General features: G+C 40.1%; 1 protein-coding gene across 1 annotated transcript in view; it reads left to right on the top strand.

The window, feature by feature from the left end:
• The first annotated feature begins 16,650 nt into the window (after positions 1-16,650).
• Positions 16,651-22,010, top strand: part of LOC128264384 (transcription-associated protein 1-like) — a 90,999-nt gene continuing 85,639 nt past the window's right edge. Inside the window, exons 1-2 of the mRNA XM_052999824.1 lie at positions 16,651-16,671; positions 17,039-18,431. Coding sequence (XP_052855784.1) covers positions 16,651-16,671; positions 17,039-18,431 — 1,414 coding nt within the window. The remainder of the gene's footprint in view (positions 16,672-17,038; positions 18,432-22,010) is intronic.

Raw genomic sequence — 22,010 nt, 5'->3', positions numbered from 1 at the left:
ATGGTTCGCTCCACTTGACCATTAGCTCGACTTGCACCAGTGGCTATCAAATGCAAGTTTATTTTTGTTGATCTGAACAAAATTGACTGAACTTTGCGCCTGTAAAACACCTTCCCTGAAACGGCAGATTGAACGGCCCTTATACAACTCTCACTTTCTAATTTAAGACTATGACTAAGATAGACATATTTGGTAAACGCGTCTATCTGAACAATAACATACTCCTTCTGGTCACTCTTGCCACTTAACTTTCCTGTGATATCGATGTGGATAGTGTGCCAAGGAATAGTGACTTTTGGTATTGAATGCAACTCAGCCTGTATATTTTCTGAAGTGGATTTTGACATTTTGCAAGATATGCAGTTGTCGACAAATTTTGTTACGTATTTTGACATATTGACAAACCAGTAGAAATCGTAACTTTTATCCAATGTCTTTTCGAAACCTAAATGCATAATGGACTCATGAACTTGATTTATGACAGTCCATCTGAAAGCTCGTGGCACCACTGGTAAACAACGTGTTCTCCCATTCCTTTGTATTTTTCGATGAAGAACTTCTGCCCTTAATTCATAGGTTTTCGCAATATCTTCAGGCAGAGAAATGTTTTTAAAATGTTTAACAATTTCGATTATGTTCAAATCTCGACGTTGTTCAGCAATAAGCCAGTTGCTTGAAATTTCAGCTAAATTTACTCTTTTTTCTTCGACTATTTTTGCGGTTGTAGTAGACTTTTGTGAAAGGTGATTTCTCGATTAAAAGTCAACGTGTGCCATTCTTTTTCCTTCTCTATACTGAATATCGAATGTGAATGACTGCAAATAAGCCCACCAACGCTGTGCTCTGGGGGTTAAATCTTGTTTATTTCTCGACGCCTTAAGCGAGTTGCAGTCAGTATAAACTACAAAGTTCCTGCCCAGCAAATAATGTCGAAAATGCTTAATGGCGTTCACGATAGCTAAGGTTTCCAACTCGTACGAGTGATATCTTGATTCTGCCGATGAAGTAGTTTTGCTATAGTATTATATTACCTGGGGTTTGTTAATAATTTTATGTAATAAAATTGCACCGTAGCCACTGCTACTGGCGTCTGTGTGCAATTCGATTGGATAATTAGGATCAAAAATAACAAGGACTGGTTTATCGGTAAGAGTGGCAATGACCTATTTCCGTATCTGTTCATGCTATATTTTCCAAATAAATTTGTTTTTCTCTGCAGTTAAGAAATATAACGGTTTCATTAATTGTGAAAATCCCTTAATAAACTGTCGGAAATAGGATGCTAGCCCAATAAATTGTCTAAGTGAAGTGACTTACTGTGGAGGCGAAAGAGCAGTCAACGCTACAACTTTCTGTTGGTTTGGACGAATTTCACCCGCACTTATATTGTAACCCAAATATTGAACCCATGTTTTCAGGAATGAGCACTTTGTAAGATTGAATGAAAACCCAGCCTTTGTCAAAACATATAGAACGATCTGTAATCTTTCTAGCGCCTCGCATTTTGTTGAGGCGGCTATCATGATATCATCCATATAGACGATGACATAGGAATTTGCTAGATACCCAAGCGCCTGTATTACTAATCGTTGAAAAACCGAAGGTGCGTTTTTGAGCCCAAATGGCATAGACAGGAACTCATATTGACCATCCGGAGTCACAAACGCAGTGTTCTCGATAGAATCTGAATGTAAAGGAATTTGGTAATATCCGCTGGCCATGTCTAGACATGTAAAGTAATTAACTCCTCCAAGCTTATTGATTTGATCTTGTATAAGTGGTAAAGGGCATTTATCAGCGATCGTATTTGAATTCAGCTCTCTAAAGTCAACACAAAGTCTGTCCGTACCATTTTTTTTCTTCACTAATAATATAGGGCTTGCATAAGGCGAGCAGCTTGGCCTAATTATATTGCATTTTAGCAGTTCATTAATTTTGTCCCTAACCAAATCTCGCTCGCATGGACTTATTATTATTATTATTTATATCGGGGTGTCCAGAGTACCGCGACCTATAAGATCTATTGTACCCCCATTCAGAGCCTACAGCTCAGATATCAACCCACTTCCTCGAATAAAGTCGAGGAGTTTTAGTGGGTTGATTCTTCCTAGGAGCTTAGGTGTAAGAGTTCTGGTTCCTAAGATTTTACATCTTATGCTTGCTAACGCCGGACAGTCTGCAATGATGTGTCTAGAGGTTTCGTCCTCTAAGTCGCAGAATCTGCAAGTTCTACTGCTGGTTATTCCCATCTTACCTAGGTGACTTTTCAGTCTACAGTGCCCGGTTAGTAATCCGGTAACGATCCTAAGTGAATTTTTCCCTTGTTGAATAAGTTCCTTGAACCTCTTCTTGTTGTAGTTGTTTATTTGAGTTTTGGCTTGCCTTAGGCCTGGGGTATTCCTCCAGTGTTCTTGCCTCATGGCGAATTCCTCTTTCCTAAGGTATTCCTTTATAGTGTGCCTCCCTATGCCACAGTAGGGCTCTGGGCCTACCAGGGGCTGTTCGGCTCCTAGTTTTGCCATTTTGTCGGCAAGTTCATTTCCGGATATATCCTTATGTCCCGGAATCCATCTGAGGGCCAGCCTGTTTCGGCTGCCCAGTATATTTAGCTTACTCTTCACCTCTAGGACTAGCTTTGAGGTGATTTTGTTGCTATGTAAAGCAGTAATTGCTGCTCGGCTGTCCGAAAGGATCGATATGTCCTTTTCCTTGTATCCACGCTGTATGTTGAGCTCTGCACAACGTCCAATGGCACATACCTCAGCCTGGAATATGCTGGTGTATTGGCCAAGGGATTCGTGGTATTTTATGCGAGGCCCTACCACTCCAAGGCCCGTGCCTTGTTGTGTCAGGGATCCATCTGTGTACCATGCAATGGTGTGTTTAGCCATCGGATGCACTTCAGACAGTGTGGTCCAATCTTTCTTATTGCCTAGGTGTGCTGTGAAGTTCTGCTCGAAGATTAGTTCGGCTGTCATTTCATCCCTAGGGTGGAGTATTAGGGGCACCTCACCTAACAAATTAGTCGCATCCCTGTTATTTAGAATGCAACCACTACCTGTGTCCTCAGTGCTTATTCTCAGGAGTGTAGCTTTGCGTTGGATATCAATCACATAGTGGAGTGGTGTTAGCTCCATCAAAACTTCTAAGGCAGCTGTAGGACAGGTTCTCATTGCCCCTGTCATGCATACGCAGGCAAGTCTTTGTAGTTTTCCTAGCTGGTTTTGCATGCTGATGAGCTTAGCTCGTTTGCCCCATGCAAGTGCTCCGTACGTGAGGATTGGTCTCACGATCATTAAGTATAGCCATCGTATTATCTGAGGCCCGGTTCCCCAGGATTTCCCAGCAATTTTCCGACAGGTATAGAGTGCTCTGTAACACTTTTCCAATGTCTTTTGGACATGGGAAGCGAAGTTCAGCTTACTATCCAAGGTAATTCCTAGATATTTAACCTCTCGGTTAGTTTCTATAGGAGTTCCTAGCAGTGAGATTTGTCTCATTCTCTGTAGTTTGTACTTCCTTGTGAAAGGAACGATGACTGTTTTAGCAGGATTTAAGTTGAGTCCAACCTCCCTGCACCAGTCTAGCGTTGTCCTTAGTCCGAGTTGGACGATGTCGCAGAGTGTCGCTTCAAATTTGCCTCTGGCGATTATCACGATGTCATCGGCGTATCCCTGACATTGAATTCCTTTTCCAGCAAGTTTGCTGAGAAGGTCATCTACTAGCAGACTCCATAGCAGAGGGGACAGTACTCCTCCTTGCGGGCAGCCTTTGCTGGTAGCAATTGTCACTCTTTCCGAACCCAGTGTACATGTTGCTTGCCTGAATTCAAGTAGGTTGCCAATCCATTTGCTCGTTGTAGTGTCTATGTTCCTTCTGGACAGGGCAGCTCGAACTGCATCATGTGATGTGTTGTCGAAGGCTCCCTCTATGTCTAGAAAGGCACAGATAGCTATTTCTTTGCTGTCAATTGCCCCTTCTAGGGCGCGACATAGTTGATAAATGGCAGTGTCTGTTGAACGGCCTGCTCTGTATGCATGCTGTGTGTTTTGCAGCGGACAGTCTCTGAGAGATGTTCTTCTGATACTGTAGTCTACCAGTTTTCCAACGTTTTAAGAAAAAACGAAGTTAAGCTGATAGGTCTGAAGGACTTTGGGCTGGTGATATCTTTTTTCCCGATCTTGGGGATGAAGACCACCCTAGCGCTGCACCATGCACTTGGGATGTATACAAGGGCTAGGCTGCTCACCATTAGTCTTCTCAGGCGGGTTAGGAGTAGTTCCTGCCCCTACTGTAAGAAAGATGGAGAGATCATGTCTAATCCCGGTGATTTAAACGGTTGGAAGGTTCCAATAGCCCATTTGAGTTTCTCGGGCGTAACTATAGACTTGGCTGCTGCCCAGTCACTAGCTACTGTCCTAGGGGTTCTATGTTGATCACGCATTATGTTTCCCGTATTGGGAGTACTTCCCGGATATTGCGTGTCAAATAGCAATTCTAATTTCTCCCGATCCGTGGAGGTGAAGGTGTTATTCCCTTTCCTCAGGGCTAAATTACTGTCCCTTGCACTTTTAGCCATTGCCTTGTGCAGTCTCGCGCCCTCGTTGACGTTACTTATTGCCTCACAGAAGTTCCTATAGTTTTTCCGCTTGGCTTTCCTGATCTCTTTGTTGTACAGCGTCAGGCTTTGCCTGTATAGTTCCCAGTTCCTATCAGTTTTTGGTTTGTTAAAGAGCTTCCGAGTGGTTACTCGTAGTCGTTCAAGACTAGCATTCCACCATGGTGCGTCTGATTCCCGCTTCTGTCTGCCTAGAGGACAACTGTCTTCAAAGGCATTCACTATTTCGTGACCTAGGTTGTCTACCGCTCTATATAATTCCAAGGGATGTCTAGGGTATCCTGAGGGTTCGTTGGAAAGATTGAGCTCTAGAGTTGACCTGAACTTGTCCCAGTTTGTTTTCCTGGGGTTTCTTTTAGGGTTACATCTTTTTGTATTGAAGGCTACCTCAAACAAAATTGTCCTGTGTTCGGACATGGATTCTTCTGGTGACACATGCCAGTTCCTAATGTGGGGTTTAAATGATTTGGTTGCCAGAGTTATGTCTAGCACCTCTTCCCGTACCCTAGTAACAAATGTCGGCCTGGCGCCGACATTACAGATCTCTAGGTTATTGTTTAAAATAAATTCTAGTAATTGCTCACCTCTGATGTTTACATCTGTGCTGCCCCAGATCACATGATGCGCGTTCGCATCGCATCCTATGATGAGGGGGATCTTGTTCGTCCAGCAGTGGTCCACGAGCCCGGGTATTCCTAGCGGTGGACAGGCCTCCTCTCCGGCAAAGTAGGCGGAGGCCACTGCTAGCTTTGGTGCAACTCCTGTGCCGTTGATGGCTACGGCGACGCAGTCTCTGCTCATGAACTTTGAAAAGATACTGTAATTGATATCTTTCCTTATAACGATGCATGATCTGGGAGGTAATCCTCCTGGATCGCATGTTACGCTAGTGTCTTTCTTTTGTGCAGGCCTTTTATGCCATGGTGCCACCATGGCTCCTGTACAAGGGCTAGCCCGAGGTGTTGGGAGGTGAACATCCTCGCCAAGACAGCAGATGCTGCTTTGGCCCGATGGATTTTTGCCTGGGCTAGCCGAGTGCTGCTTGTTGCAGCCATCACTCCGAGGTTTGATGCTCCGTGAGGTCTGGTGAAGAGAGAGAGCAAGTCTCTCCACCACCGGCTATCACGGTAACCTCGGCCTCCTCGCAGCTGTCGTCCACGAGGAGCTCCTGGGCCAGCTTCTGGGATGACATAGGGTGTCCATCCCCTTGGTCGTCTCCAATGTCCATGCTGGTGATGGATTTTCCGTCCTGCTCCCCACTCTGTAACGTCGGCTCCACATTCAGTGGTTCGAGGGTATCCTCTACTGCCTCACAAATGTCGTTACTGGGCGTCTCTTCCGGAGCTTTCTTAGTCTTTTTCAGACCGCTCACGGTGACGTGGCCAAACCGGAAGCTGAGTTTGTGGTCACGCTCCACTATCTCATCCTTTCCGGTCTGGTTCATCCCTACGACCAGGAGTGCACCAGCTCCGTCGTTCTTCCTGGGGATGACTTTCCAGGCGTCCGTCTCGACACGGTTTTGGAAACCAATGAAGGCTAGTATCTCCTCATTGGTCCGGTCTGAGCTCCTCGGGCAGAACAACGTGGCGTTGTAAGCTGCCGGGATGTCTGCTCCCTTGCGGGTTTCTAGGGGTACTCCGTGAGGTACGGCAGTCTTGAGCCACTCAGCTGAGCCTTCATCCAGGCAGTCGATAATCAGGTAACCCACCCTGAAGTGGATTCCCCTGAAAACGACCGGACCGCTCCACGCTGACGTGAGCATCTCGTCCATGACCGATTCCTGGAGCCCGGATAGTTCCTCCGCGGTCAGGCTGGCCGCCGGGAAACCCTCCGGGAGTATGGCCACCCTGATAAGCGTGGCTTTCTTGGCAGCCTCCGCGTATGTCGGACGGGGTCCGATGACCGGTGGTGCCGAGCTAGAGGGTCGTCCTGCGGCGGTTGTCGGCTGCTGGTTCTGGCGGGGCTGGGAAGGTATCTTCCTGGCCTGCACCTTTGCCCTTTCTGCCGCTGCTGCTGCTGATGTGCTAGGCCCCTCTTGCCAAGGGACCCGTGAGGACGTCTCACTAGCCCCTGTGCCGTGCCTAGACCTCTTGGGGGTATCTGTTAATGGTGTGCGGCTTGTGTTCATCCGTTCGCCAGCCGGTACTGCCCCCAATGCCGGCTGCTCCCTCGGCTCCTTTGCCTTCTTCAAGGCCTCCTCCGGTGTCATGCCCTGCATGAGATACCTAAGGTACCACTTTACCTTCGACCCTAGCAGGCCACGCCTGTTGGGGTCGTCCAGTCCTCCGGGTTGTCCTAGGGCTGGGAAAGCGTCCTGCTTCTTCAGCTGTCTGATAGATTAGGAGGTAGGTAATTGTGAGGGAGGGGGTGTGCAAGGCTACGGTGTTAAGACGGCCAAACAACCGTCTTGTCGGTATACCTCCATCGGTATACCCGCTGTTTGTCCGGGGTTGCTTATTTGCTTGCGCTTATTCACAACTTACCTTCCCAGAAGGCCGTTCGCTATCCGCAACCTGCGACCCGCCTGGTGGCCTCAGCTAAGCCTCCCTTCGAAACATCCCACTAGTTCTTGAGGACCAAGCTAAGCACCATTAACTGAAAAACTGAAAAAAAACAGCCGTTTTCGCTGCTTAATAGCTTTCGAAAACATTCGTGCAGAAATATTTCTTAAATACCAAAAGTTGAGGAATCTCAAGGGCTTAGCAGCATTAACTTCTCCAAACTGAAAGAAACAGCCGTTTTCGTTGCTTGATAGCCTTCGAAAAAATTCGTGCAGAAAAAAATAAACAAAAATCGAATTTACCGATTTCTAAAAATTTGCAAATAGGTGAAAAAAAAAAATAATTTTTAAACTATTTTATTTAGACCAATTATGTTAAGGCTTCGTGATAAGCATTTGACAATACCTTTTTAATATATTTATTATATATAGACATATATTGCCTGTCTGTGGCTTTACTAATTTAGAAGTTAAAGCTGTGCAAAGTTTATCGACCTTCCCAACGAAAAAAAAAATATTCCAGAATTCTAAAACAAGTCCTTACAATTTTTTGAAACTGACAACGACAAGGAAAACTTTTGTATTTATTTAATAACTTTTGAACGGAGCAAGCAACTTTGGTGTCATTCGACGCGTACTTTGCATTAAATTTAAATAAGTGTAAAATTTTACCAACCCAAGCTCAGGCACTCCACTAAAAAATGTTTAGTATTTCACTTTCACCGCCCTTTCTCCTGAACCAATTAATTTTCCTAAAGACTTGGTATGCAATCCTTTTTCATTTAGCGATACCTTTCGATTGGTGTATATCTCCTTACGATCGGGCCATCACAGCAGATTTTCAATTCTACCGCTATATATAATAGTCTCCTACATGTACTGTCGTCCATAGTGATATATAACATCAGTCTGCATTAGTTAAAGGATTTATTCTTTAACTAAAATAAATGTCAATTCAAGAAGGTTCATGGTTGTGTATACTTTCGCTCAACAACACCATGTTGTCCGACTTTCCTCCCTTTTTATGGAGTGGAATTATAAAAGAATCTATCCAGATAGTTGAAAAAACTGATGTTGAGGAAGACAACTTAAACAGTTTAATAACCGGCTTACAAATAGTTGAGGCACAAAACTTAAGCACGCACACGCAGGAAGCCCTTCCTGTCCTGGAGAGTATGTTGGTGTAGTGATATCTTTATTCCTCAGAAGAGAACTTTCGGTTATTACCGGGGAAAAAATACATTTAAATTGTAAGGGTAAACTGAATTTAGACAAGAATCCGCACTGTAGGTAATTTTTATTTTTATATTTCCTTTTACTTTAACTACATGTATTTTTTGTATTTTATTTTAAATTGTCATCCTAACGCGACTAGTTTGGAACTTATAATTTAATGCGATAGTCCCTACGATTTGCAAACATTTAAATATTTCATGATACTCAAAACTAATTAAATAAAAAAAAAAAAAGAATTAACCTAACTCGCCTTCTATTTTTACTTTTAGTTTAGTTAATAGTACTTTTACGGTGTGTGAATAGTTTTATCTTGAATTTCGTGGAACTGCTAATATTTTTAAGATGGTTGGGGAGCTGATTCCATGATCGAAAAATTGTCTTTCGGATGTCAGTGATCTAGATCTTATGCAAGCTAGGTTGTTTGCTCTTTTAGAGGATGTAAGCTGCAGTTTTTTTAAATGATACGAAAGTTCTTTTTGGATAATAATTTTTTGCAGAAAAATTAAAATTCGCATCCTTATACTTAGTGGCTGTAAATTTTTAAAAGCTATCTTTCTTTTACTTATGGCAAAACATTTTGATTTTAATTGGTTGATCCCAAGTCCACTTGTTCTTTTTACAAACATCTACACACTTATTTATTCTGATTAAGGGACGACTCACATACATTTAGACATAATCAGCATACAAGTGTACACTACATTCAGATAACGCATTGAGAAGGTCATTAACATATAATGTAAACAATAAGGGACCAAGCACAGATCCTTGGTCCCCTGCAATTTTTAAAATAGCTGAGGTACATCTTCTGTTTTCCCTAAAACCAGACTGATTATTATTAAGCATTGCCTTGTCGGACATAAATTTATTAATTGGATCAGCCATGAGATTTTCAAAAACCTTTAAGAGGTATGGTAAAATGGATATGGGTCTGTACTCATTATTTGATTTGGGAATCGGAATTATTTTTGCCGGATATGTAGATTTTGTCAGTGCAGGTATACGTTATGTATAGAAGGATCTTTGGCAGCAGTATTTTTATAAATTTGTGGTTTATGTTGTTAGACCCAGTGGCGTCACTCAGATATTTCAGATATTTATTTTCAGTGATTTCAGGTACTGTGCAGTTAAAAAAATTTTATTAAGTTCATTAACATTTATGTCTTGCTCAAGTCTTGGTTTTACTTTGCATATTGCCAGGTTTTTAATTATTTTCAATGTCTGAGTAGCGGAAGATGCGTTGTTGAATTAACGGGAATAGAAATTTGCCTTGGCGGTATTAGTAAGTTTGGTCATTTTTTGTCTCAATGACTTGAACACCGCGTAAGCTTGAGGTGTCCTGTACCTTTTCCACTTGTTTTACGCCCCGCCACGCTGTGTAATAATGCGTAATAATGCGTCTTTGATGTTTTGATGATGTTTGAAATCACGGCGTTTCAGAAAAACGAATAACTCTGCTTCGGACAGGTACGAGACAGTTATATAAATAACAAATTATGTGTTGTAAAAGGTTAACTTGTTTCTCTACTGCGGAAAGGGAATATATGTTATACCAATTGCACGAATTGAAGGTTGATTCCAAATGGTCATAGTTGATATTTCTAAAGTCCATAAAAACTATTGGATGGTCAAGGTATTGTAGGTCAAGTGCATAAGTCAAGAATATGACGTCATGTTTTGAAAAGGATGGGACAATAAGTTGGCCATATGTTGCTACTGTGTCTGTATCAGACACAAAAAATAAATCTAAAAGCAAGTTGCGGGTTTTGGTAAAATGCGTAGGGGACCAGGAGTTAACCAACTTCATCCCAAGCGATTTCATGTTTTCTGCGAGGTGGAACTCCCTTAAAATATCGCTATTAAAATCGCCTGTTATAATGACGTCTGAATAATTTAATGACACGTCAATCTATTTCCAAAAATAAAAACCTTATACTGGGATAATGAACGCTCTCTAAATTCAGAAACTATAAAATCAATCTCAACAAGAACTTTTGGAATTAGTATTCCAAATCCCCCTACTCTGCATAGCAAGTCAAACCGAACGGTAGAACGTTTTCATAGTATGTTAGCCGAAAAAGCTCGTTGCGTAAAAATAGACAGAAAACTTCACGATACCAATGACATTATGCTATTAGCAACCATAGATAACAAAACAATTCATTTCGTAACAGGTTAAAAACATGTCGAAATTATTCATTTAACCCCCAACGAACTTGAAATAGAAATTTATAAAAAAAAATTAAGAAGGCTCAGGAAAAGACAAAGAAAGGGTTTACAAAAGTTTCCAGATAGGAGACAGAGTTTTGTTAAAAACAAATAAACGGCTAGGAAACAACTTATCACCACTTTGTTCCGAGAAAACCGTTCAGGCGGACCTGGGGATAATGGTTTTAATAAAGGGTAGAGTGGTCCATGAGGACAACCAAAGATAGATTAAGGAGAGTTAGTATTAACCATATTTCTTTTAATAGCAAGATTCATACTCTATGTAACCTCCTGTCCCAGCAAGTTAACTCAATTAGCAAGTCAGATAAGATAGACAAAATATGAATTGGAAAATACAATTACAGCCATAACGTAAGCAAAGGTGAATTTTGTTGCGCCCGGTAATCTTAGAAAGCATTTACGTGAGAGAGATAACGAATGAACAACTTACGAATGTCAGTGTGGCTGATGGCGGTGTCTAAAGTAAAAAATTTCATAATAATAACCTTTTTTACTTTCTAGTTAAGTTCTCAAAACCGAAGGTAGTTTGCAAAAAATTAAGGATTTATTTCGTCCAGCACAATAACGTAATAATAGATTTGGATCAACACAACACTATAGCCGTAGGAACAAGCTTCTTCAAAATTTTTGGATTATTCAACCTACGCTCAACAGGTAATGACTGGTGTTCTTGGTGTACGACACGAAATCCAGCCATCTTTAGCCTTTGGTTGTGGTAGACGAAGGCATGCTAATCAACAATGACGCTGCTGCAAACATAAATGGAGGCAGTACTCATTAAAACATTGCCAGCACGTTCCTAGTAACCTTTAACGACAAACAAGGCTTGAATGGTACCCCATAAATCAATCACCATTGGGTTCTGAAGAAGGCTCCGGCAGTTTCAGCGATGGCTACCGTTTCTGCACGAATTAAGCCAACGCAACCTGAAGCGAATCCGCGATCTTGGGGGCCAAGTTACCAACAGAGTTACGGGCCGTCAGCAGCGGCTGCCTAAAAGTGCGGTATCAGCATGATCAGATGGAGTGGCGAGCCGCCGTCATATTTAAATTGAATTGTATTTTTGCATTTTAGTTCAAGCATTCAGTAAAATATTTAAAAACCTAATAAAGTAACCTTTATAATAATTTATATAAGACGGAACCAGCTGATCAGACGGTTTTATCATATAGCTCCCATAGGAACAACCGGGAAAAAAATATATTTTTCCTGTTTTTTAATTATACTCGTTACTCGTAGGATCGAGTAAATCAAGTCAAAAATATTTAAGGTTCGAATGGCCCAGCTCATGTAAACTTAACATGATCCACTTGATCTGATCTAAAACGAAAAAACTCGTGGGGCTCATGACTCCTATGACTCATGACTCCTGTGGCTCATGACTCCTATGGCTCATGACTCCAATCACTCACAACACTGATAAGCATTACTAAAATACAGAAGCACAATGAACACGGTTCTCACAAAAGTAGTGTCCAAAAGGTCCTGTTGCGATTAATAAGTTCTCCGTTAAGTCGAAGCACAAACCGTGAATTCTTTGGAGCAGGAGGGTAATTTTATTTCGCGCCTTTTCCAGGAAATATTCAGTTGAGACTAGTATTTTCTGTTATGTCGTACCAAAAATCGCGAATTATTAAGAACAAGTGTCTGAATTTTGTTTTTTGTTTTTTTTGCGTTGTCCAACAGCATAGCCGACCCTATGCCCAAAAACTCTTAGGTTTTTTTGCGCTCAATATTATAACGTAAAAACATTGTTTATTGTTGACCCACCACTTGAGTCAACCAGTCTTCTGTGTATTGACTCGTGTTATTTGTGTATGCTCGTATCTCTCTGCCTATGGATTGTTCCTCTAATTCTTCTGAGGGTCACACAAAATTAAAATTCCGTTACTGGATGATGTGTTTACGTTGAAAATGTTTCTTCCTTCAACCTGAAATCATTTTTTTATAGAATTTTCCTCACCAAATTAAAGGTGGATACTTCTTCAAACTAAAAAAAAACCGTTTTCGTTGCTTAATAGCCATTTTAGCTATTTCACGCTATATAATCTAGTTTTTCAAAAATTCGTAGAATAATCTTTTTTGTAACATCCTGCCAAACACAATAAAAATTATTTCAGAATTCAATAACAAGTCGCTAAAATTTGTTAAAATTGAGAAACGATGTAGAAAATTGTTGTATTTTTTAAATATACCAAAAAAAAGTATTTTTTGACTAACTTTTATACGGGGCATCGGATTGGTGTCATTCTATGGTGTAATTCTACGCGTATTTTGAATAAAATTTAAACTGTGTTAAAAAAGTGTAATATTTTCCAAACCAAGCTCAGGAGCTCCACTTAAATAGTATGTAATTTAGTATGTCACTTTCAGCGCACTTTCTCCTCAACCATTCCCATTTTCGTAAAGTTTGGTATACAGTTCTTGTTCATTTAGCGATACCTTTCGATTGGTGTAATACTCGTCACGATCGGGCCATCACAGCAGATTTTCAATTCTGCGGCTATATAATATCGTCACTTCATGTACTGTCGCTTCATGTATGCTTCAAAGCCCATTATCCAGAGCGTAGAGATCTTATCGCCGTATAAAAAGGAACAAGTTCAATGGACGTGGTTCCCACTCTTGTGCCCCAAGGCCTACATTAAATGGAAGCGTTATGACACTGGGCATTTTTTACAGACTATTTAACCGAAAGAGTAGGCTTATTAATTCCGCTAAGCGTGGATAATGATGATGCAAGCTAACTAGTGAAAGGGAAAGCGCAAATCTCGGGGAAGAACTAAAAACCTGGAAATTGCTCATATAAAATTTGTGATAAAAGATGATGTAGGCAGAGACCATAGATAGTGTAATTAATGCTTTAATTTTGTTAACGTAACTGAGATATTTATTGACAATATTAATATTTTGTTATCTGAGTAAAGGGTATCTAATAAACGAGGAACTTGTTCTTCTTCTTCTTGTTTTTTAATGGATCCCTTTGAAACAATCATAAACATAGAAAAAGAAAATAATAAACAAATTATAGCTTCGCTGTTTTTAATTAATTTTTATTTGTTTAAAATATAAAATGGTTTAATAATTACGAATTACGGTTTTATTTTCATTAAAATCTATATCATATAGCTCCCAAAAGAATAATCTGAAAAATATATGAAAAAAATTATACGCTGTTTTTCCATTAATTAAAATCTAACAACGATATCATATATCATTAAACATAGATATCATATGTCATAAACATAGAAAAAGAAAATAATAAACAAATTATAGCTTCGCTGTTTTTAATTAAATTTTATTTGTTTAAAATATAAAATGGTTTAATAATTACGAATTACGGTTTTATTTTCATTAAAATCTATATCATATAGCTCCCAAAAGAACAAGCTGAAAAATATATGAAAAAAATTATACGCTGTTTTTCTATTAATTTGAATATACTTCAATTCAAAATTAAAATCTAACAACGAAATCATATATCATTAAACATATAAACATTAAAGCAAATAAATCGGAATTTCGCTAAAAAATTATTTTATTTTTGGAACAGCTCCAAGGGTATTAAGTAATCGTAAAAATAAAATTAGTACTATAGAAAAAATAATTGTTTTTTTCTAGAATTCATGGTAGTAATTAGACTTCATATTTTAACCTTTTCAAATAATAAAAAAAATACGCATAACATGTTGCGTTTTCAGTTATCGGATGATGCGCGTCAGAAGGCATTTTTCGAATAGTTTTGAGAGGCACATTATTATGATTACGGATTTTGTTCACTTTTTTGGGAAGTTGCCAAGTCTTATAATCGCGTATGAAAATTTACAATTCAACTGCTCAGTTTCTCTTGCTCTTTGATGACTTTAGCCTTATTGTTTTTCTGTTTCACTACGAAACGGAGGCGATGCTAGTGCAAACGAATTTGCGGTTCGAGGTTGGTGATCTGCTGGTTTTCCAAGCACGTCTTAAACGTCTTTTTTCCAAATCAAGCTGTTCAATTTGAAGATTATTTTTGTATCGGTTGGGAGACATATTTTTTTTCACAGCAAAATCAATTAAATCTGGAAGATTTCTGGACTCAGCTGTCCAGTATGTAGTCAAACGTAGTCCATTTTGTTTGCATGTTTTGATGATTGCGTTGTATAGTTGCCTTCCTTTGGAGGTCACAAGGCGAGATCCTCAGTGCGTTTGCTTGGCAATATAGTCTCCTGCTCCTATGAAGCGATCTCCAAGTGAATTGTAGAAATCAATGAATTGGCCTTCAGAGACTAAAAAGCGAGGTAGACAATAGACAGCGGCAATGGCAAGATTGCAGTTGCCCAGTTGTAACTTTCTCGTTGTAGCTTGCAAATAATTCTGTGCAAACCTTATTAAGATGCCGGTTGCCCCGTTGACTTTGACATCTGGTTGAAATTATATTATATATTATATTATATTTGAAATTTATAATTGCTTGGAAGGTTCATTTCTGCTTGTAACATAACGTCGATGCAACGTTCAGGAACTGAAAAAAATTCAAGTTTATGCCGGGAAACGCCGTTGGCATTCCACAGAGATATTCGTAGTCAAGACATGGTTTATTTGGACTGCTGAGATGCAAGTATCTGTATCAATATGCTTTGATTTTGCGTATGGTCCATCATACTTTGTTGCAAACTGATCATTATAGTTTAGATTTTGGTCTGACTGCTCTGCCGAAGAAAACTTCAGGGGTGGTTTGAGATATAAAGTGGACGTTTTGTGTTGCCTGGAAACGTGCCGGTGTTGCACGATGAAAACGATTCGTTTGATTCTTGTAGACAGGATAGTTTGATGTGTGGTTTTCTCCACAGGTACCACAAATTTTCATAAGAGAGTTTTTTTTGTTGGCAGGACAAGTTTTGGAGTTGTGGCAGTCTCCTCAAGCTACACAGACTGACCTTAGGGTGCAGTAAGACCCTGTGTGGCAGTTTGTGCATAGCACTTCCGTTTGTGCGGCGGTGATTCTTCGGTGCAGAACGTACTGCAACTTGTAGATCGGGTGCCCTTCGTTTTTCTTTAAAGTTCTGCCAGAACAGCTTGATTGAAAAGTGGTTGTGGCTGCAATAAAAAGAAATTTTTGGGAAAGTTTCATTCAGATAACTTTATAACTGAGAGACTAGCTTGCGTCGAAACGGAAAAAGAAATACTTCAAATCTCAAATCTCTAGCTTTTATAGTTTCCGAGATCTCGACGTTCATATTAACGGACGGACAGAGGGACATGGCTAGATAGACTCTTTCTTGTGATGCTGATCAAGAGCCACGCCTACAAATCACGTGACACTTAACCCGTCACTCTGAGATACGTTAGACCTTAGCAGTTGTAATCTGTGGGTTTGTGTTATGTTATATCTATCGGTAAACAAACACAATCGAAAAAAGTTATAGGGTATGCTCTGCCGGTAATCACTGAGGTAAACGGACACGCTGCACGCTTATAGCTTTTAGTGTTGGCTATGCAGTTCGACAGATGACGCTACTTTAATTTCGATTTGTGGCTGAATATTTAGTTTGAAAAATTGTTATCTGAGTCATCTAATAGTCGGCAAATTCGACTAAAGCGTTATTTCCTCTTTTATGTTTTTCACAAAAAAGATCCTTTCAAGCCTGCTACAGCGCTTTAAAAGAAGCTAAAAATAAATGCGGCGGAACAAAACAGACGACCAAAGAGCGTAGAATACAAGACTCAGAAAACCAAGAAAACCATTAATCATGGAGGGTGTAGTTAGTGGCATGGATTTGCTTTTCCTACTATAAAGTAGGCCCAATATATTGGATTAAAATCATCATGTATCAGCACGTCTACGTGCATATTTTGAAAAATATTGGAGTAGGAAATCAGGCTCATATGTGTAATCCAGCAGGAAAGCCAGGAAATGGTTCAGAAAAAACTCTGTCAACGATTTGAAGTAACCAGCGCAGTCGCCTGACGTTAATCCTGTGGGATCTATGGTCGGACCTTAAGACGGCAATTGCTGCTTCTAAGCCAGCTAAAATTGATTAGCTTTGGGAAGTATTAAGGCGTTTCGGACCAACATTCCCGACACATGCTGTCGGGACCAAAAAAGGTATGGATCGGACGAATTTACCACACAGCTGCCATTGTAAGATGCGGAAAAAAATCAACAATTAAAACTTATTAATCAGAAACGCATACACTCCAAAATATAGCCATTTCGGTTCATACCGAAAATTCGATTTTAATATTTATAATTTATTAATATATAATATACATAACATATAGCTGTGATAGGATAGGAAAAATGACACAACTTCGTTTTTTTTTCTAATAAATTGTTTTCATATACCTCGTTAATAGTTATACAAAGAATCAAAGGATATTTTTTCCTTTGGTTCTATACTGGATAAAGTAGCAACAACTTCTAACAAACTGAAAAATTTTGCTTTTAAATTAATAATGTTGTTTTTTTTTAGGGCTTGCGAACATTGGAACTATGCGTTGATAACTTGCAGCCTGACTTTTTATATGATCACATACAACCAGTGAGAGCAGCATTGATGCAAGCTTTGTGGAAAACCTTAAGAAATCAGGACAATGCCGCATTAGTTGCGTTTCGCGTTCTTGGGAAATTTGGAGGTGGAAATCGAAAAATGATGGTCGAGCCGCAAATTTTATCTTATCAAAAAACTGAAAAGCCAACCATATCAATTGTAACATATTTTCAAGAGTATGAGACCCCGATAGATTTTCCTGTCGATGAGGCGATTGAATCAGCTCTCAGAGCCTTGGGATCAAACTCTACTGAACAGTTTTACAGACGACAAAGCTGGGAAATAATCCGATGCTTTCTAGCTGCGTTTATAAGTTTGGATGATGAAAAACATATATTGCTAAAACTTTTTACTCATGTGGATTTTGTTGAAAATAATATTATAAATTCTTCTACGCTTCAACATAAAATCGAGGATGAAACTGTACGAGGAACGCATAAAACAGCCCTAATAGGAATGTTAGTTGCTTCAGCAACAAAGGATTTGCGTGATTCTGTGTGTCCAGTAATGGCCGCCGTTGTAAGACATTATACTATGGTAGCTATAGCACAACAGGCGGGACCTTTTCCACAGAAAGCGTATCAAGCTTCGAATGGAGTTGATCCTTTGGTATTAATTGATGCTTTAGCATCTTGCATGGGTCATGAAGAAAAGGAATTATGTAAACCCGGAATAGCATGCATGGGTATTATTCTTGACACTGCAACAAATATTATGGGTAATAAAGAAAGAGCGTGCAGATTACCTATTATCCAGTATTTAGCTGAAAAAATGATATCCCTATGCTATGACCGCCCCTGGTATTCAAAAGTTGGCGGTTGTCAAGCAATTCAGTTTTTATGTAAACATATGTCTCTGCGGGCTCTTTTTCAAAATCTCTTTAATTTTTTAAAAGCATTCATGTTTGTCCTAATGGACCTAGAAGGAGATGTTTCTAATGGCGCTATCGATATTACAAAAAACTATATGAAAACTATGTTGGAAATTTGCTTAAGCCCTATAAGTGAATGTTATAAAAATGCAGATTTAAATGATTTGCAATCTAAAGCATCTTATGAAGTTATTCACGAGTTAGTGCGACACATAACAAGTCCCAACGCAATCGTCAGAGAAGAATCTATGGCATTATTAAAACACATTGGAACCTTGCAATCAAAAACCGTGTCCGAAGTTATGGATCCACATAAGGATGTCCTCGCTGACATAATACCTCCGAAAAAGCATTTGTTAAGGCACCAGCCCGCAAATGCACAAATAGGATTAATGGATGGCAACACATTTTGTACAACTTTAGAACCACGTTTATTTACGATAGGTAAGTTTAATGTTAAAATCAAAACTCAAAAACAATACAAATTGTTGATACCTGCTTGAAGTACATAAAAAAAGTTTTCATAATTTTAAAATCATCATTTTATGAATTACAGGATCAATGTAGTAGGTTCTTAAGCATTCCGTTTGCTATAAACTATTTTCTGATGTACAAATTTTAAGTTTTTTACAAATCTTTAATATGTTCGCTAGTTTTGAGATTAAATAATAAAATGTTTGTTTTTAAATAGTTTTATACCCTTGTAGAGGGTATTATAATCCCAGTCTCAAGTTTGCAACGCAGTGGAAAAAATATTTCCCACCCTACATACATTCTTGATCCGCATATCTAGGATAGTCGATCTAGTCAAGTGCGTCTGTCTGTCCGGCCTTATGTCCGTCCATCCGTTTGTCGGAGCAAGCCATTGGAACAATCGGAAAAAAAAGGAAAGAATTACAACTTTGCTGGTTTTTTGTTAGTTCTTCGATACGTAGTAATGGTTTATTATTTTAGAACTACGATTTAAATTTGATCAAAATCGGTGAACTTAATTATTATTATTATTATTATTATTATTATTATTATTATTATTATTCGATACGTAGTAATGGTTTATTATTTTAGAACTACGATTTAAATTTGATCAAAATCGGTGAACTTAATTATTATATTATGTTAAAAAAAAAATTGTGACAAATCTAATTTACCATTTTTTTAAAATTCTTTTGGGCATACTAATGTTGTAATAACTCCGAATTATGCCTTAATTTCATTCGAATCGGAAAACGAAAAGCACGAAAAAGCACAAAAGCTTTATTCGCTCCCGCTCTCGCCTTACAAACTAAAAAAATTCAAATAACTGCGCAAAGTGCGACAACACTGCCCTTTTTGAAGAGACGACGTCCTCTAGGACAACACGGGATAGACAGCTCGTCTCTACACTCCCTCCTGCGTCCGTACGTCCGCCACCCGAACATTTTGGGCGGTGCCGGCGTGGACCGTGAAAGATTGTCCTCCTCGACGACGACCAGACCTCCCACACCGTTGTTTGGATTCTCCTGGAGCCACTAGGTCCTCTGCTGCTGATTTGGTCCGGAAGTGCTGCCGATGGTGGGGCCAACAGGGGTCAAAGCCGTCGTTGGGTCGCTGCTGAGATCTCCGAGGGGCCTGGAGCCTCCACACTAATAAAGAGAGTTCAGAGCTCCTCCGCGATCAAGAGGTCTCGGCCTACCTTCCGAAGGAACAAGTGGTTTGCAGCCTTCACACCAGCCTCCCAAAGTCCGCCGAAGTGCGGTGATCTTGGCGTTATGAACAGTTGGTGATCGGCGCCGACGAAGTTGGTCGCAATGTCGCAACACACCTTCTGCAGAATCATCATCATCAAAAACCATCAGTGGTTAAGACAGACACCAACACCAATAGACACCAGACGCTTTGGTCGCCAAAAATAAGAACAAAGCCACGATTTACCACGGTTACGATAAGTTGTGGTGACGGGGCCACAAAAATCAACGCTACAGATATTAAACGGACGATGAGCTCGAAGTCTATCTGCTGGTAACCGACGCCCAATTCATAGCAATGTCAAGAAACACCAGTCTAAGTTAAAGGGGCTTAACTTTTAAATATTCGTTGCTACCGGATTATTTTTCCGAATTTTACTTATGTCGTCCCTGAATTCGTGATATTGGATAACTTCGACAATTTTATCAAAAGCGAAATCCAGTTTTCGTTGCGAAATACTTTTTTCAAAGGACTTCGACATCTTTCTGACCCTTTGAATAAAACGAAAAACCCACACGAACACTCTCAGAAGCTTAAGGTGCGACGAAAAGGACTCTATTTTCTGAATCAAATAATTTGGCTCTGGGCTGACTACGAGAACTATTGCCGATTTGCGTAGCTCCATCGACGTTATATCAGCCGGCAGTTCGAAATGTTTATTTACAGGCCAATTATTTTCTGAGTCTAGCAAGAACGAAGGCCCACCGAACCAAATGGACGTTGTAAGCTCCTCTACGTCAAATCCTCCTGACACTATGTCTGCTGGGTTGACTTTCGTGGGAACGTGTCTCCAAATTGCTTTCTCCGACCACTCCTGAATTTCTGCGACCCGGTTCGAAACAAAAACTGAAAACGACGAGGGATGGGTTTTGATCCAGTGTAAGGTGATCTCGGAGTCTGTCCACAGAAAAACATTCTCAATGGGACAATTTAGCAATGGCCTGACACGATTATAGAGATCTGCTAAAAGGTGAGCTGCACACAGCTCAAGGCGAGGCAAAGTTTTCGTCTTGAGGGGAGTTACTTTCGATTTGGCGGATAGACACTTTCAAACCTTCAGCAGTTTGAGTACGAACGTAGATGCACGCTCCATACGCTCGCATGGAAGCGTCAGTGAAACCATGTATTTGAATTGGGACTTGTGGATCTGTGTTGACGTATCGCGATACCTTAATTTTCGGCAGCTGCAGAAGCGTCGCTTTAAACGTCTCCCACGATGTAAGCAACTGCACCGGTAGGGACTCGTCCCAATCTAATTTTCGAAACTACAGTTCCTGCAACAACATCTTTGCCTTTGTGACCAAAGGATACAAGAGGCCAAGTGGGTCGAAAAGTCGAGCAGTCACCGACAAAATATTTCGTTTTGTCGCGCGAAGATTCAGGAAAGAGTCATCCAACCGAAATTGAAAGTAATCTTTAACCGGTAACCAAATCACGCCAAGGGTCTTATAACGTCTAAGTCTGCCATAAGTGGCATTACAGCGCTATCAAATTCAGATAACTCTGGGCAGTTTGAAAACCAACCGAAGCAGAGTCGTTCAACGCTACCTGCGTGGAAGTACGGCTCGATGCATCGAAAACTACTATCAACTTAGTTGAAGTACTTTGTGGCCGTAGAAGGCATTGGTGCGGAATGAAATAGTGCGGAGTATTCGGAATTTTGTCATTGGTGGAGGACATGTGGCCCAGTGAAACATATTCCTCCATTAATTCAAGATACATCTTCTTCAGAGAAGGGTCCTTTGACAATTTCCTTTCTAGCGACAAAAATCTACGTTTCGCAACTTCGTATGACGAACCAAGAGTATTTGGGTCAGATTTAAATGGCAAACGAGCCAAAAATCTACCAGACGACAATCTTTGAGTATTTTTCGTATGCATTTTATTTATTGAATCTTCTCTTAATTGAGACTAACAATAAGTACATAAAATCTTAAATTAAAACTTTATCTGACAGTCAAGATGACTGATGCGAGATGAAAGGGCTCTAATAACTATTGCTGAGCTGGAAGGTCATTTCGTTGTAATCGGGTCCGGTTGGAAACCCTGGCTAGGCCCCTGGCGAGCTGGTTTGGATGAGAAGTTAGTTTGGTGTGGTAGGACGCTTTTTGTTTCGATATTTCATCTTTTACGGGTAGAATGCCAAGATCTCTGTGGATGTTGCCGTTCCGAACATACCAAGGTGCCCCAGTGATATTTCTCAGGATTTTTGATTGTGCTCACTGGATAATATCGATGTTACTGCTGCTCGCGTTTCCCCACAATTGGGAGCCCGCAGACGACTTACGAGAGCTCGTG

This window comes from Drosophila gunungcola, unplaced genomic scaffold, assembly GCF_025200985.1.
Source record: "Drosophila gunungcola strain Sukarami unplaced genomic scaffold, Dgunungcola_SK_2 000068F, whole genome shotgun sequence".
Lineage (NCBI taxonomy): Eukaryota > Metazoa > Arthropoda > Insecta > Diptera > Drosophilidae > Drosophila > Drosophila gunungcola.
Note: the sequence above shows the minus strand (reverse complement) of the source record. Positions and strands in the feature narration are given on the sequence as shown.